Source organism: Hyla sarda, chromosome 7 (assembly GCF_029499605.1).
Source record: "Hyla sarda isolate aHylSar1 chromosome 7, aHylSar1.hap1, whole genome shotgun sequence".
NCBI lineage: Eukaryota > Metazoa > Chordata > Amphibia > Anura > Hylidae > Hyla > Hyla sarda.
In genome coordinates this window covers 222,048,389-222,066,578 of record NC_079195.1, presented here as the reverse complement: position 1 = coordinate 222,066,578, position 18,190 = coordinate 222,048,389, and the positions used below count along the sequence as shown (strand labels likewise).

Here is an 18,190-nt window from a genome sequence, read left to right as displayed (position 1 = left end):
GGGCTCAGAACTCAAGCCCACTTTATGTCTGGTTAATATAGGCCCCTCATTAATAGCCGAGCAGACTGATCTCCAATGTGGGCTTTTAACCATTTAGATGCCGCTGTCCAGCCTGTTCGTGCTGGTGCAGTTGTTCGGATCTAATGCCTGGGACACAATCGTGAGCAGCAGATCCCATGTCAGGGCAGCCTGAGGCCTGTGTTTGGCCTACGTAGCTGCTGGGACTCTGCTATTGATTATACCCATCTAAATTCAAGTTTGGAGAAGCTTTATTCACAGGACCAAATATATATACAAAGAGCAAAGCAGCACTCCATACATAGTAAAAAATCTAACAGTGTGATTTATTCATCCCATGTTACAGCAGCAACGTTTCTATTCTTCAATAGAATTATTTTCAAGCAGATTGTATTTAAGAATTGAAACGTTGCTGCTGTAACATGGGGTGAATAAATCACATTTTTAGATATTTTTCACTATTTATGGAGTGCTGCTTTGCTGTTTGTCTATATAAGAATATCTTGATCGGATTTGGAACGCTGGCACCTGCTCTGTATTAGAATTTTTGTGGTGGTGCTGCTGCATATTCTGTCTTGATATATGTATGCATGTATGTATGTATCTCTCTCTCTATATATATATATATATATATATATATATATATATATATATATATATATATATCTCTATTTATCTCTCTCTCTCTCTATATATATATCTATATATATCTATTTCTATATATCTCTCTCTCTCTCTCTATATATATAGCTATATATATATATATATATATATATATATATATATATCTATACATATATTTCTCTCTCTCTCTCTCTCTCTCTCTATATATATATATATATATATCTATCTATCTCTATCTATCTATATATATATATATATATTTCTCTCTCTCTATCTATATATATATATATATATATATATATCTCTATATATCTATATATATATATATATCTCTATATATCTATCTCTCTATATATATCTATTTCTATATATCTCTCTCTCTCTATATATATAGCTATATATATATATATATCTATACATATATTTCTCTCTCTCTCTCTATATTATATATATATATATATATATATATATATATATATATATATACACACATATGTATCTCTCTCTATGTATATCTCTCTCTCTATATCTATATCTATGGATATCGTCACCAAAAATGCAGGACTCCAATGTCCTCAAACGTGTGTTTATTTTCTCATATCAAGTCCAGCAAGCAACATTTCTGGTCTCTATGGAGCCATTTTCATGTTCTGTTTTAATTATATATATATATATATATATATTAGCATTGCCAAAATAAGGCAATAAGGGATGAGGACACGCCTGGGATACAGAAGACTTCTGCTGGTTAACGTTTGGCGGAGTCAGTGTCCTTACCAGGTAAGCTGAGCCCAACATCGCGCTTGAAGACGGGCTCCTCTACATCTTCTGAAAGAGATCCGGCCTCTTGGCTCGATCTGGACATGCTGCTCCCTCCGAATGTTGACCTGAGTAGCAGACAGATTTTATTTATAGCCATTATTGCTAAAGGGGTACTCCGGTGGAAAACTTTTTTATTTTTATTTTTTTTATCAACTGGTGCCAGAAAGTTAAACAGATTTGTAAATGACTTCTATTAAAAAATCTTAATCCTTCCAGTACTTATTAGCTGCTGAATACTCCGGAGGAAATTATTTTCTTTTTGGAACACAGAGCTCTCTGCTGACATCACAAGCACAGTGCTCTCTGCTGACATCTCTGTCCATTTTAAGAACTGTCCAGAGTAGGAGAAAATCCCCATAGCAAAACATATGCTGCCCTGGACAGTTCCTAAAATGCAGAGACCACTGTCAGCAGAGAGCTCTGTGTTACAAAAAGAAAATAATTTCCTATTAGTATACAGCAGCTAAAAGTGCTGGAAGGATTAAGATTTTTTAATAGAAGTGATTTACAAATCTGTTTAACTTTCTGGCACCAGTTGATAAAAAAATAAAAAAGTTTTACACCCGAGTCCCCCTTTAACTTTATTTTGCATAAACTAGCAGTGAAAATATCCTATAAAAGGTCTCTTTCACATTGCCCATGCCAGTGTTTCCCAACCAGGGTGCCTCCAGCTGTTGCAAAACTTCAACTCCCAGCATGCCCGGACAGCCTTTGGCTGTCCGGGCATGCTGGGAGTTGTAGTTTTTCAACAGCTGGAGGCACCCTGGTTAGGAAATACTACTCTAGTGTAAAACAGGTTGGAAGGAAAGGAGATAGAGAACAGAATGATGGGAGAGGAGGGGGATGCAGCTGCAGTATTTCCCTGTCAATAACAAAATACTATCTGGTGTAAAATATGATGCGAGAACAGGGGGGATGCAGCTGCAGATCTCCACATCAGTAAACAAAAAGCATCAGGTGCTGTATTGTTCAAACTATTGACCTCTAGATGTTGCAAAACTACAACTCCCAGCACACCCTGACATGCTGGGAGTTGTAGTTTTGCAACCACTAGAGGTCCACCGTTTGGAAACCATTGATCTAGTGTATAACAACATGGGATAGAGGTTTTTTCGGTTTTTGCAAGGGAGATATTGCAGCTGCTGCAATATCTCCCTTGCAAAAACCGAAAAAACTCTAGTGTAAAACAGGTTGGGATTATAAGAGAACAGGAGGATGGGAGAGGAGGGGGATGCAGCTGCAGCATTTCCCTGTCAATAACCAAAAAAAAAAAAAAACATTTGGTGTAAAACTGAACTGAATTTATTTGACATTAGGCACCTTGAAAATGGGCCCATGAAGCTTGCGGTTAACCCCGTCTGCTGCAGGGACATGGTGGAGAAGATGTCTGATGCTGTTATGGCGGACGTATCTGGTGGGGTGAACAGTTTTGCCTGTTTGGAGGGTGCAGCCCCTGGTTCCGCTTGAAACAACGCGCGAGGAGTCACATCATTTCCTTCGTCATCGAAAACCTGAAAGGACAAGAAGAGAGTTAAATGGGCACTCTCGCTAAAACTAATTTTTGCTATTGCACTCCTCATGGTAAATAAAAAAAATCTTTCTAATGTACCGTGTTTAAAAAAAATAATAAAGTTTTCTATGTTTTATTTGTGTTTAAAAAAGCTGCCACTAGGTGTCTCTCTACTTGTCCAGAGCACATTTTCCCCCCCTCCCCATCTCTTGCACAGACTTTGGACTCCTGCTGGCCTGGCAGAAGTCCAAAATCAGGAAATACTGAGGGGTGTGTGTGTGCAGCCTTAGCCAATCATAGCTCATCTCACACTGAACTGCTCTGGGCTGTGTGTAGCAGAGTGAGGGAGGAAGTTCTCCCCTGTATGGCTTTAGATGATGTCACGCCTGCTGGGGAACACCCCTTCCCAGTCTGTGAATCTGTTTCCCAACCAGGGTGCCTCCAGCTGTTGCAAAACTACAACTCCCAGCATGCCCGGACAGCCAAAGGCTGTCCGGGCATGCTGGGAGTTGTAGTTTTGCAACAGCTGGAGACACCCTGGGTATAATTTCAATATACTTGCCGGTATCACTTGCTTCCCGCTTGACAAATAGTTTTTATCCAGGATCTTGCTGTCCATATGGAGGCTTATACTTCTTCTGCTTCCCATCATGCTCCGGTTCGCTCTGCTTTGTGTTACGAAACCAGATATGTTGATAATTTTCTTGACGTGAGACGCCATCTTTGGTCTATGGAAAAGGAGTCTGAATGAGACCTATGTTACTCAGTGAACTGCTGACTGTATACACGTCTATACACCAGGAAGAGATATGAGGTATACGGTCATAGTATGGGTTAATACATCTTCCCCAAATACTTATTAGGGCCCATTTTAAATACGGAGCAGTGTTATAGTAGTTATATTCTTGTATATAGGAGGCAGTATTATAGTAGTTATATTCCTGTATATAGGGGGCAGTATTATAGTAGTTATATTCTTGTATATAGGAGCAGTATTATAGTAGTTATATTCTTGTATATAGGGGGCAGTATAATAGTAGATATATTGTTGTATATAGGAGCAGTATTATAGTAGTTGTATTCTTGTATATAGGAGCAGTATTATAGTAGTTATATTCTTGTATATAGGAGCAGTATTATAGTAGTTATATTCTTGTATATAGGAGGCAGCATTATAGTAGTTATATTCTTGTATATAGGAGCAGTATTATAGTAGTTATATTCTTGTATATGGGAGGCAGTATTATAGTAGTTATATTCTTGTATATAGGAGCAGTAGTATAGTAGTTATATTCTTGTATATAGGAGGCAGTATTATAGTAGTTATATTCTTGTATATAGGGGCAGTATTATAGTAGTTATATTCTTGTATATAGGAGCAGTATTATAGTAGTTATATTCTTGTATATAGGAGCAGTATTATAGTAGTTATATTCCTGTATATAAGGGGCAGTATTATAGTTGTTATATTCCTGTATATAGGGGGCAGTATTATAGTAGTTATATTCCTGTATATAGGAGGCAGTATTATAGTAGTTATATTCCTGTATATAGGAGGCAGTATTATAGTAGTTATAGTCTTGTATATAGGAGCAGTATTATAGTAGTTATAGTCTTGTATATAGGAGCAGTATTATAGTAGTTATATTCTTGTATATAGGAGCAGTATTATAGTAGTTATATTCCTGTATATAGGAGGCAGTATTATAGTAGTTATAGTCTTGTATATAGGAGCAGTATTATAGTAGTTATATTCTTGTATATAGGAGCAGTATTATAGTAGTTATATTCTTGTATATAGGAGCAGTATTATAGTAGTTATATTCTTGTATATAGGAGCAGTATTATAGTAGTTATATTCTTGTATATAGGAGCAGTATTATAGTAGTTATATTCTTGTATATAGGAGCAGTATTATAGTAGTTATATTCTTGTATATGGGAGGCAGTATTATAGTAGTTATATTCTTGTATATAGGAGCAGTAGTATAGTAGTTATATTCTTGTATATAGGAGGCAGTATTATAGTAGTTATATTCTTGTATATAGGGGCAGTATTATAGTAGTTATATTCTTGTATATAGGAGCAGTATTATAGTAGTTATATTCTTGTATATAGGAGCAGTATTATAGTAGTTATATTCCTGTATATAAGGGGCAGTATTATAGTTGTTATATTCCTGTATATAGGGGGCAGTATTATAGTAGTTATATTCCTGTATATAGGAGGCAGTATTATAGTAGTTATATTCCTGTATATAGGAGGCAGTATTATAGTAGTTATAGTCTTGTATATAGGAGCAGTATTATAGTAGTTATAGTCTTGTATATAGGAGCAGTATTATAGTAGTTATATTCTTGTATATAGGAGCAGTATTATAGTAGTTATATTCCTGTATATAGGAGGCAGTATTATAGTAGTTATAGTCTTGTATATAGGAGCAGTATTATAGTAGTTATATTCTTGTATATAGGAGCAGTATTATAGTAGTTATATTCTTGTATATAGGAGGCAGTATTATAGTAGTTATATTCTTGTATATAGGAGGCAGTATTATAGTAGTTATATTCTTGTATATAGGAGCAGTATTATAGTAGTTATATTCTTGTATATAGGAGCAGTATTATAGTAGTTATATTCTTGTATATAGGAGCAGTATTATAGTAGTTATATTCTTGTATATAGGAGCAGTATTATAGTAGTTATATTCTTGTATATAGGAGCAGTATTATAGTAGTTATATTCTTGTATATAGGAGCAGTATTATAGTAGTTATATTCCTGTATATAGGAGGCAGTATTATAGTAGTTATAGTCTTGTATATAGGAGCAGTATTATAGTAGTTATAGTCTTGTATATAGGAGCAGTATTATAGTAGTTATATTCTTGTATATAGGAGCAGTATTATAGTTGTTATATTCTTGTATATAGGAGCAGTATTATAGTAGTTATATTCTTGTATATAGGAGACAGTATTATAGTAGTTATATTCTTGTATATAGGAGCAGTATTATAGTAGTTATATTCTTGTATATAGGAGACAGTATTGTAGTAGTTATATTCTTGTATATAGGAGACAGTATTATAGTAGTTATATTCTTGTATATAGGAGCAGTATTATAGTAGTTATATTCTTGTATATAGGAGACAGTATTATAGTAGTTATATTCTTGTATATAGGAGACAGTATTATAGTAGTTATATTCTTGTATATAGGAGCAGTATTATAGTAGATATATTCTTGTATATAGGAGCAGTATTATAGTAGTTATATTCTTGTATATAGGAGCAGTATTATAGTTGTTATATTCTTGTATATAGGAGCAGTATTATAGTAGTTATATTCTTGTATATAGGAGACAGTATTATAGTAGTTATATTCTTGTATATAGGAGCAGTATTATAGTACTTTTATTTTTGTATATAGGAGCAGTAGTATAGTAGTTATATTCTTGTATATAGGAGCAGTAGTATAGTAGTTATATTCTTGTACATAGGGGCAGTATTATAGTAGTTATATTCTTGTATATAGGAGCAGTATTATAGTAGTTATATTCTTGTATATAGGAGCAGTATTATAGTAGTTATATTCTTGTATATAGGAGCAGTATTATAGTAGTTATATTCTTGTATATAGGAGCAGTATTATAGTAGTTATATTCTTGTATATAGGAGCAGTATTATAATAGTTATATTCTTGTATATAGGAGCTGTATTATAGTAGTTATATTCTTGTATATAGGAGCAGTATTATAGTAGTTATATTCTTGTATATAGGAGCAGTATTATAGTAGTTATATTCTTGTATATAGGAGCAGTATTATAGTAGTTATATTCTTGTATATAGGAGCAGTATTATAGTAGTTATATTCTTGTATATAGGAGGCAGTATTATAGTAGTTATATTCTTGTATATAGGAGGCAGTATTATAGTAGTTATATTCTTGTATATAGGAGGCAGTATTATAGTAGTTATATTCTTGTATATAGGAGCAGTATTATAGTAGTTATATTCTTGTATATAGGAGCAGTATTATAGTAGTTATATTCTTGTACATAGGAGGCAGTATTATAGTAGTTATATTCTTGTATATAGGAGCAGTATTATAGTAGTTACAGTCTTGTATATAGGAGGCAGTATTATAGTAGTTATATTCTTGTATATAGGAGCAGTATTATAGTAGTTATATTCCTGTATATAGGGGGCAGTATTATAGTAGTTATATTCTTGTATATAGGAGCTGTATTATAGTAGTTATATTCTTGTATATAGGAGCAGTATTATAGTGGTTATATTCTTGTATATAGGAGCAGTATTATAGTAGTTATATTCTTGTATATAGGAGCAGTATTATAGTAGTTATATTCTTGTATATAGGGGGGCAGTATTATAGTAGTTATATTCTTGTATATAGGAGCAGTATTATAGCAGTTATTTTCTTGTATATAGGAGGCAGTATTATAGTAGTTATATTCTTGTATATAGGAACAGTATTATAGTAGTTATATTCTTGTATATAGGAGCAGTATTATAGTAGTTATATTCTTGTATATAGGAGCAGTATTATAGTAGTTATATTCCTGTATATAGGAGGCAGTATTATAGTAGTTATATTGTATATAGGGGGCAGTATTATAGTAGATATATTCTTGTATATAGGAGCAGTAATATAGTTGTTATATTCTTATAGTAGGCAGGTTGTAGACATATACATGGTCCGGGTTTGGCTCTCAGACACTTACACGCTGTTCCCGGGCCTCTGTGCTCGGGTTCGGGTCGGGCCGGACATGTTGCCGGTGCGGTGTCCGCGCTCAGTGATCTCAGTCCCGGTGTTCAGACCTTCTCTAGAACGCGTTCAGTGTAACCATAGAAACGGTTTCGCTCCGCCCCTTCTCTTCGCTAAGTTCGGCGGAAGCTCCTCCCCCTCCATGTCCCGCCTTTACCTGCGTTTCGATTGGCTGCGCCCCCTGGCGGTCCCTGCTCCGGCCGCTTCCGCCTCCATCCGGGCTCTTGCGCTGACCCGCGATGTGACCCGTCAATACGGCAACAATGGCGGAGGTAAGGAGGAAACTCATCAAAATATTGTCCCCGGTGGCTCGTAATCGGATGTGTGACATTGCGGCGGCCGCGCTCCCCCTGTTCCCTCCGGGACACGTCCCCCCAGCTCAGCCCCCGGGCCCGGCCCTCCCGCCCTCATCACTTGTTGCTTCTGCCGCCCAATCCCGCGCTCCGAAACTTCTGCCCGAGCTCCGGGCACTGGGCGGCGGGGGGTCTGTGCGCCTCTCCCGGGTCCGGCCTAGCCCGATACCTCACATCGTCATCCGAGCCAAGGCGGGAAACCTCCCCCCCGCCCCATCACCGACCCCCGCCCGAGACCTGCGCCCACCCGGGGCGGAACTCCGAGCGAACTGACCCGAACCGGGACTGAGGACCCCGAACCCGATAGATCTCCGGACTATACTGACCTCCGACCCGACAGATCCCCCGGACTATTCTGACAATAAATCTGACAGATCCCTCAGACCATACTGACCTCCGACCCGACAGATGATCTGGACCATACTGACCTCCGACCCGACAGATCTTCTGGACTATTCTGACAATTAATCTGACAGATTCCACAGACCATACTGACCTCCGACCCGACAGATGATCTGGACCATTCTGACCTCCGACCCGACAGATCTTCTGGACCATTCTGACCCTATATCCGACAGATCTCCTGGACCATACTGACCTCCGACCCGACAGATAATCTGGACCATACTGACCTCCGACCCGACAAATCCTCCGGACTATTCTGACAATAAATCTGACAGATCCCTCAGACCATACTGACTTCCGACCCAACAGATCCCCCAAACGATTCTGACAATGAATCTGACAGATCCCTCAGACCATACTGACCTCTGACCCGACAGATCCCCTGGACCATACTGACCTCTGACCCGACAGATTCCCCGGACCATACTGACCTCTGACCCGACAGATTCCCCGGACCATACTGACCTCCGTCCCGACAGATCCCCCGGACCATACTGACCTCCGTCCCGACAGATCCCCCGGACCATACTGACCTCCGTCCCGACAGATCCCCCGGACCATACTGACCTCCGTCCCGACAGATCCCCCGGACCATACTGACCTCCGTCCCGACAGATCCCCCGGACCATACTGACCTCCGTCCCGACAGATCCCCCGGACCATACTGACCTCCGTCCCGACAGATCCCCCGGACCATACTGACCTCCGCCCCGACAGATCCCCCGGACCATACTGACCTCCGCCCCGACAGATCCCCCGGACCATACTGACCTCCGCCCCGACAGATCCCCCGGACCATACTGACCTCCGCCCCGACAGATCCCCCGGACCATACTGACCTCCGCCCCGACAGATCCCCCGGACCATACTGACCTCCGCCCCGACAGATCTCCGGACCATTCTGACCTCCGACCTGACAGATCCCCTGGACCATTCTGACCATAAATCCGACAGATCCCCCGGACCATACTGACCCCCTGACAAATTCCCTGGAACATTCTTAATCCAACAGATCTCCTGGACCATACTGACCCTGAACCCAACAAATTCCTCCGACCCCACTGATCCCCGACCTGCCAGATACCCTGGACCCCACTGATCCCCCAACATGACAGATCCCCAGGATCCTACTGACCCCCGACCTGACAGATCCCCTGGACCCTACTGACCCCCAACCTGACAGATCCCCTGCATCCTACTGTCCCCCAACCTGACAGATCCCCTGCATCCTACTGTCCCCCAACCTGACAGATCCCCTGCATCTTACTGACCCCCAATCTGATAGATCCCCTGCATCCTACTGACCCCCAACCTGACAGATCCCCTGCATCCTACTGTCCCCCAATCTGACAGATCCCCTGCATCTTACTGACCCCCAATCTGACAGATCCCCTGCATCTTACTGACCCCCAACCTGACAGATCCCCTGCATCCTACTGACCCCCAACCTGACAGATCCCCTGCATCTTACTGACCCCCAACCTGACAGATCCCCTGCATCTTACTGACCCCCAATCTGACAGATCCCCTGCATCTTACTGACCCCCAACCTGACAGATCCCCTGCATCTTACTGACCCCCAACCTGACAGATCCCCTGCATCCTACTGACCCCCAACCTGACAGATCCCCTGCATCCTACTGACCCCCAACCTGACAGATCCCCTGCGTCCTACTGACCCCCAACCTGACAGATCCCCTGCATCTTACTGACCCCCGAGCCTGACAGATCCCCTGCATCTTACTGACCCCCAACCTGACAGATCCCCTGCATCTTACTGACCCCCGAGCCTGACAGATCCCCTGCATCTTACTGACCCCCGAGCCTGACAGATCCCCTGCATCTTACTGACCCCCAACCTGACAGATCCCCTGCATCCTACTGACCCCCAACCTGACAGATCCCCTGCATCTTACTGACCCCCAACCTGACAGATCCCCTGCATCTTACTGACCCCCAACCTGACAGATCCCCTGCATCTTACTGACCCCCAACCTGACAGATCCCCTGCATCTTACTGACCCCCAACCTGACAGATCCCCTGCATCTTACTGACCCCCGAGCCTGACAGATCCCCCGGACCCTACCGGCCCCCGAGCCTGAGAGATCCCCCGGACCCTACCGGCCCCCGAGCATGACAGATCCCCCGGACCCCGAACCTGACAGATCCCCCGGACCCCGAACCTGACAGATCCCCCGGACCCCACTAACCCGAGCCTGACAGATTCCCCGGACCCCACTAACCCGAGCCTGACAGATCCAGTGGATTTTACACATGCTGACCCTGACAGATTCTACTGACACGGATCCTTACTGACCCCCAACCTGACATCTTCCGGTCCCTAAAGACAACTCTAGGCTTCTCTTGATAAAAACCATCCGAATACTTGTCCCTGTTACCTGAGGACCTCGCTGTCCACTTATAGATCTCATGGGAGTTTTACTTTTGTTTTTTATTTATGTAGATAGATATAGAGAGAACATCTGACGTTTCTGTTGAGATGTTTGGGAGGAAAGAATAAATATATCAATATAATAATAAAAGTGACCATGTGACCTGCAGCAACCAATCATAGTGCAGCAGAGAAATTAAGTGAATTCTGGTTGCTGTGGGCAACAAGGCCCGGTTATTCTGGTAACGCAGATCTCAGGTTCTTATCGTCTAATAGTCTGTTGTCTCCAGCGTGGAGCAGTGTTTCCAAAACAGGGTGCCTACAGCTGTTGCAAAACTACTACTTTGGCTGTCCGGGCATGCTGGGAGTTGTAGTTTTGCAAGGAGGGCATGCTGTAGTTTTGCAACAGCTAGAGGCACACTGGTTGGGAAACATTGGCGTGGTGCAAAGCATCAGTATTATTGGATTGATGCTTCTACCATATTGTTAAATTAACCCCTTAAGGACCGGGGTTTTTTCCGTTTTTGTTTTTTGCTCCTTGCCTTTAAAAAATCATAACTCTTTCAATTTTGCACCTAAAAATCCATATGATGGCTTATTTTTTGCGCCACCAATTCTACCTTGTAATGACGTCAGTCATTGTGCCCAAAAATCTACGGTGAAACGGAAAAAAAATCATTGTGAGACAAAATTGAAAAAAAACGCAGTTTTGTAACTTTTGGGGGCTTCCGTTTCTACGTAGTACATTTTTCGGTAAAAATGACACCTTATCTTTATTAAAATGATCCCCTACTTATATAGGTTTGATTTTGTCGGACTTCTGGAAAAAAATCATAACTACATGCAGGAAAATTAATACGTTTAAAATTGTCATCTTCTGACCCCTATAACTTTTTTATTTTTCCGTGTATGGGGCGGTATGAGGGCTCATTTTTTGCGCCGTGATCTGAAGTTTTTAATGGTACCATTTTTGCATTGATAGGACTTATTGATCGCTTTTTATTTTTTTCATGATATAAAAAGTGACCAAAAATGCACTATTTTGGACTTTGGAATTTTTTTGCGCTCACGCCATTGACCGTGCAGTTTAATTAATGATGTATTTTTATAAATCGGACATTTCCGCACACGGCGATACCATAAATGTTTATTTTTATTTACAGTTTTTTTTTTTTAAATGGTAAAAGGGGGGGGGGGGGTTTAAACTTTTATTAGGGAAGGGGTTAAATGATCTTAATTCACTTTTTTTTTCCACTTTTTTTTTTGCAGTGTTATAGCTCCCACAGGGACCTATAACACTGCACACACTGATCTATTACACTGATCATTGTTATCCCATAGGGACCTATAACACTGCACACACTGATCTATTACACTGATCATTGTTATCCCATAGGGACCTATAACACTGCACACACTGATCTATTACACTGATCATTGTTATCCCATAGGGACCTATAACACTGCACACACTGATCTATTACACTGATCATTGTTATCCCATAGGGACCTATAACACTGCACACACTGATCTATTACACTGATCATTGTTATCCCATAGGGACCTATAACACTGCACACACTGATCTATTACACTGATCATTGTTATCCCATAGGGACCTATAACACTGCACACACTGATCTATTACACTGATCATTGTTATCCCATAGGGACCTATAACACTGCACACACTGATCTATTACACTGATCATTGTTATCCCATAGGGACCTATAACACTGCACACACTGATCTTTCGCATTGATCACTGGTTTCTCATAAGAAACCAGTGATCGATGATTCTGCCGCTTGACTGCTCATGCCTGGATCTCAGGCACTCGGACAGCGAGGAGGCAGGTAGGGGCCCTCCCGCTGTCATGTAAGCTGTTCGGGATGCCGCGATTTTGCTGCGGCTATCCCGAACAGCCCACTGAGTTAACCGGCATGGTTTCAGTTTCACTTTTTAGACGCGGCGTTCAACTTTGAACGCCGCGTCTAAAGGGTTAATAGCGCGCGGCACAGCGATCAATGCCGCGCGCTATTAGCCACGGGTCCCGGACGTTGTTAGAGCCATGGCCCCGCGTTATAGATCAGGAGCGGACAAATGACGTTCCAGTACGTCGTGTCCTTAAGGGGTTAAAGGGGTATTCCAGGCAAAAACTTTTTTATATATATCAACTGGCTCCAGAAAGTTAAACAGATTTGTAAATTACTTCAATTAAAAAATCTTAATCCTTTCAGTACTTATAAGCTTCTGAAGTTAAGGTTGTTCTTTTCTGTCTAAGTGCTCTCTGATGACACCTGTCTCGGGAACCGCCCAGTTTAGAAGAGGTTTGCTATGGGGATTTGCTTCTAAACTGGGCGTTTCCCGAGACAGGTGTCATCAGAGAGAACTTAGACAGAAAAGAACAACCTTAACTTCAGAAGCTCATAAGTACTGGAAGGATTAAGATTTTTAAATTGAAGTAATTTACAAATCTGTCTAACTTTCTGACACCAGTTGATTTGAAAATAATTGTTTTCCACCGGAGTACTCTTTTAAACCATGATATCATGTATCATAAAGTGTCCAATACACTGTCTTAAAGGGGTATTCCAGGCAAAACCTTTTTTTTATATATATCAACTGGCTCCGGAAAGTTAAACAGATTTGTAAATTACTTCTATTAAAAAATCTTAATCCTTCCAATAGTTATTAGCTTCTGAAGTTTTGGGTCTAACTGCTCAATGATGATGTCACGTCCCGGGAGCTGTGCATGATGGGAGAATATCCCCATAGGAACTGCACAGCTCCCAGGACTTCAGAAGCTAATAACTATTGGAAGGATTAAGATTTTTTTAATAGAAGTAATTTACAAATCTGTTTAACTTTCCGGAGCCAGTTGATATATAAAAAAAAGTTTTGGCCTGGAATACCCCTTTAAAGAAGCACTGTGGGGATTTTTTTGCTTATATAATGCAGCATGAGCTATTATTTGAGGGTAATGTAGAGGTTCTTGTGTATGTCTTGTGCTTACCTGTTTTAGCTGATATGGCAGACGTGGAGTTTTCAGCAATATTGATACTAATTCGATCACTGAAATGATTCTGTAAGGGTTACTATATTCATAGAGTATGAATCCTCTGGCATGTCAGAGAGAGGGGTGGTGTCTTATCACTGCACCTAGTCATCTTATTAGGCTGCTGGAGTTCAACCATGTCAACCGATTAGACTCATAAGAGGGTTAGAGACAGTTCACATTATGTGCAGTTTTGATGCAAATTTTTTTTTATACAAAGTGTTTTTTTTAGAGAAATCTTGCAGTGAAAGTAATCTATAATGACAATTGATGTGTTTAATGAAGATTTAATGTCTTTAGGCTGTGTGAGCACGTTTTTATTTTTCCTGCATTTTGGTTGACATTTTTCAAAGAAATGCAATGTGTGAACACTGCCTCAGATGAAGTGTATAACTAGTATATATCCTGATCCCATATAAGCAGCCACAGCAGTATACAGATAGAGCTGGAGGGGAGGGGTATAACTCATATACTGATATCATAGAGATAGCAGCAGCAGTATACAGAGAGAGCAGTAGGGGAGGTATATAACTACTATATATCCTGGTCCAATAGAGATAGCAGCAGTATACAGTTAGAGCTGGAGGGGGAAGTGTCTAACCACAATATATCCTGATCCAATAAAGATAGCAGCAGTCTACAGATAGAGCTGGAGGGGAGGTGTATAACTACTATATATTCCCATCCAATAAAGATAGCAGCAGTATAGAGAGAGAGAGCTGGAGGGGAGGTGTATAACCACTATATATCCTGATCCCATAGAGATAGCAGCAGTATACAGATAGAGCTGGAGGGGAGGTGTATAACTACTATATATCCTAATCCCATAGAGATAGCAGCAGTATACAGATAGAGCTGGAGGGGGGGGGGGGTGTATAATTACTATATCCTGATCCCATAGAGATAGCAGCAGTATACAGATAGAGCTGGAGGGGAGGTGTATAACTACTATATATCCTAATCCCATAGAGATAGCAGCAGTATACAGATAGAGCTGGAGGGGAGGTGCATAACTACTATATATCCTGATCCCATAGAGATAGCAGCCGCAGTTTTTCGTTTTAGTTTTTATGGAAGTTTTTCCTTATTGTTGGTGTATTCACAATGGGCTTCACAATAGTTTTTTTTATTACCCAATTATCTACTACAGCTCAGTGACACATACATAGAGACTGCAGGTTAGAATCCCCTAAATATTTTGTCATGTGATTAATACATTGGGATTAAGGGCCGGGCGCACCCAAGCAATGAGGCTGATAGAAGCCATAGCCTGTGACTAAGACTAAGAACTGATTGGTCAGTATAACTTATGTCTTCCTTCCGGCAGGGTGTGGGGTTTAGGATCTGGGCGTCTGTCCCTCTCCTCCACCTCCAATTGCCTTTGGGAAGCGTTTAGGATCCTTAAAGGGGTACTCCACTGACCAGCGTTCCGAAAGCTGTTTTCGTGCTGCGGGGGCGGTCACGCCCCTTGTGATGGCTTGGTCACGCCCCACAATGCAAGGCACTCCACTCTGGCCAGTAGAGTACCCCTGTAAAAAAAAAAAAAAAAATGGTATCAGGACATCCCTAACCTACACCCTGGTCCATTTAGGACAGCGGTCTTCAAACTGTGGCCCTCCAGATGTTGCAAAACTACAACTCCCAGCATGCCCGGACAGCCAACGGCTGTCCGGGCATGCTGGGAATTGTAGTTTTGCAACATCTGGAGGGCCACAGTTTGAAGACCACTGATTTAGGACCATGCAGCCAGGGTGCAGAGGTACGCCCTGTGTCACCTATGGGTTATTAGTTTCTGCAGCGCCGGGAGCTTGTCACGCCCAGCCCCCTCAACGCAAGTCTCTGGGAGGCTGTCACGACCCCCACAATACACTTGCATTGAGGGGGCGGGGTGTGATGTTGTGAGGGGCGGAGCTATGTCATCATGAGCTCCTGGCTCCAGCTTTCGGAACAGTTTGTTCCAAACGCTGAACAGCGGCGGTTCGTTGGACATTTTATGGTAAAATGAAAGGGATCATTGCACAGTACAATTGGTCACAATATATATATATATATATATATATATATATATATATATATATATATATATACACATATACATTAGTTCTCCCCTGTATGGCTTCAGATGATGCCACCCCTGCTGGGGAACACCCCTTCCCAGTCTGTGAATCTGACAGAGACTGAGCAGAAAATACAGAGCAATATCAAGGTAGAAAACTAAAAAATAATAAAAATAAAGGCCGGGGGTGGTTTATCATGATGGGAGGATTATAACATTTAACACTTTAATGACATGTACTTTTTACCACCTTTTTTTTTGTTAATTCTCATCTATTGTATATACACGTTATGCCTCCCAGCCTAACACATCTGTTTTTGTTTTTTTCCAGCCTTCTCTTGGGAATGCAAGCCCAGGTAATTTTCATTTATTTTTAACAAAGTTAAAAAAAAAATTTTTTTGTGTTTTATTTATTTTTTATTTTGCTTGTTCATTTTATGTTTTCATTTTCATCGTTCACCGCGGCATGTTGTGTGGTTTCTAGTCTTGATAATGTGTGATGCCACAATTCCAGTAGGATACTATTCTTAGAATGGCATTAAAGGGGTACTCCAGTGGAAATTTTATTTTATTTTTTTAAATCAACTGGTTCCAGAAAGTTAAACCGATTTGTAAATGACTTAAATTGTAAATGACTTGGTAAATCTTTACCCTTCCAGTACTTTTTAGCAGCTGAATGCTACAGAGGAAATTCTTTTCTTTTAGAATTTCATTTCTTTCTGACCACAGTGCTCTCTGCTGACACCTTTGTCCATGTCAGGAACTGTCCAGAGCAGGAGAAAATCCCCATAGCAAACCTATGCTGCTCTGGACAGTTCTTGACATGGACAGAGGTGTCAGCAGAGAGCACTGTGGTCAGACAGAAAGGAAATTCAAAAAGAAAATAATTTCCTCGGTAGCATACAGCTGCCAAAAAGTACTGGAAGGGTAAAGATTTTTATATAGAAGTAATTTACAAAACTTTCTGGCACCAATTGATTTAAAAAAAAATAAAAAAAAGTTTTCCATCGGAGTACCCCTTTAATTGTTGTGGGTCATGGCGGCCGTGCTCCTTCCTCCTGTGCGCTCCGGTGAATCTCGTGTAGATCGTTTGTCATCTCTTTGTGTTCTGTTTATAGCGGCAGCTAAAGTATTTTCAGAGAATTTTACCCCATATCAAAGAGGTATAAGAAATGCTGTAAAGCAGTGGTCTGCAAATTGTGACCCTCCAGCTGAAGCAAAACTAGGACTCTCCCAAAGGCTGTCTTGTCTGGGCATTCTGGGAGTTGTAGTTTTGCATCAACTGGAGGCACCCTGCTGGAAAACACTGGACTAGGAAATTTCTCTGGGATGTTAAAAATGTCATTCATACTACCAGCAGTAAAAAAAATAAAGAGGTACCTACCTTCCGTCGCTCCTCCGGTAACCCGCTCTGGCCTCCGCCGCGATCCTCTTCTTGGTTGTCGGTGAGTCCTTCTGTACTCTACCAATCACCGGCCACAGCAAAGTCCCGCCTCGGTCGGCGATAGGCTGGGCGGCAGTGTGACGTTTTGAAGAAAGAAAAAAAAACTCAGTTCTAAGTTTTGTATTTTCTTACTAAAACGCCATTGACCGTACGGCATATATAATGTTATCTTTTAATAGTTCAGACAATTACGTACTCGTCGATACCAAATTTTTATTATGTTTTATGTGTTTTTATATGAAAAATGGGAAAGGGGGGGTGATGTGAACTTTTAATATGTAAGGGGTTAATGTATGTGTTTTTTTAAACTTTTATATTTTTTTTTTACACTTTATTAGTCCCTTAGGGGACTCACCCCTAACGTTTATGCACTTTAGTTTTTTCCTCCTTAAATTTTTAAATCCTAACCCTTTCAATTTTGCACCTAAAAATCCATATGATGGCTTATTTTTTGCATCACCAATTCTACTTTGTAATGACGTCAGTCATTTTACCCCAAAATCTACAGCAAAACAGGAAAAATAATAGTTGTGTGACAAAATTGAAGAAAAAACACCATTTTGTAACTTTTGGGGGCTTCCGTTTCTACACAGTAAATTTTTTCAGTAAAAATGACACTTTATCTTTATTCTGTAGGTCCATACGATTAAATTGATCCCCTACTTATATAGGTTGGATTTTGTCGTACTTCTGGAAAAAATCATAACTACATGCACGAAA

General features: G+C 40.7%; 2 protein-coding genes across 5 annotated transcripts in view; one reads left to right on the top strand and one right to left on the bottom strand.

Moving 5' to 3' along the window:
• DNAI4 (dynein axonemal intermediate chain 4) overlaps nt 1-7,920 on the bottom strand; it is a 51,492-nt gene extending 43,572 nt beyond the window's left edge. For 2 of the 3 annotated variants that reach the window (XM_056532825.1, XM_056532824.1), the window contains exons 1-4: nt 7,718-7,920; nt 3,537-3,717; nt 2,785-2,975; nt 1,420-1,529 (exon numbers count right to left, since the gene is read on the bottom strand). In XM_056532825.1, the coding sequence (XP_056388800.1) occupies nt 1,420-1,529; nt 2,785-2,975; nt 3,537-3,717; nt 7,718-7,764 (529 nt within the window). In that variant the 5' untranslated portion in view covers nt 7,765-7,920. The remainder of the gene's footprint in view (nt 1-1,419; nt 1,530-2,784; nt 2,976-3,536; nt 3,718-7,717) is intronic. The other variant, XM_056532826.1, reaches the window with a different exon arrangement.
• MIER1 (MIER1 transcriptional regulator) overlaps nt 7,886-18,190 on the top strand; it is a 35,219-nt gene continuing 24,914 nt past the window's right edge. For both annotated transcript variants that reach the window (XM_056532830.1, XM_056532828.1), the window contains exons 1-2: nt 7,886-8,033; nt 16,358-16,382. In XM_056532830.1, coding sequence (XP_056388805.1) covers nt 8,025-8,033; nt 16,358-16,382 — 34 coding nt within the window. In that variant the 5' untranslated portion in view covers nt 7,886-8,024. The remainder of the gene's footprint in view (nt 8,034-16,357; nt 16,383-18,190) is intronic.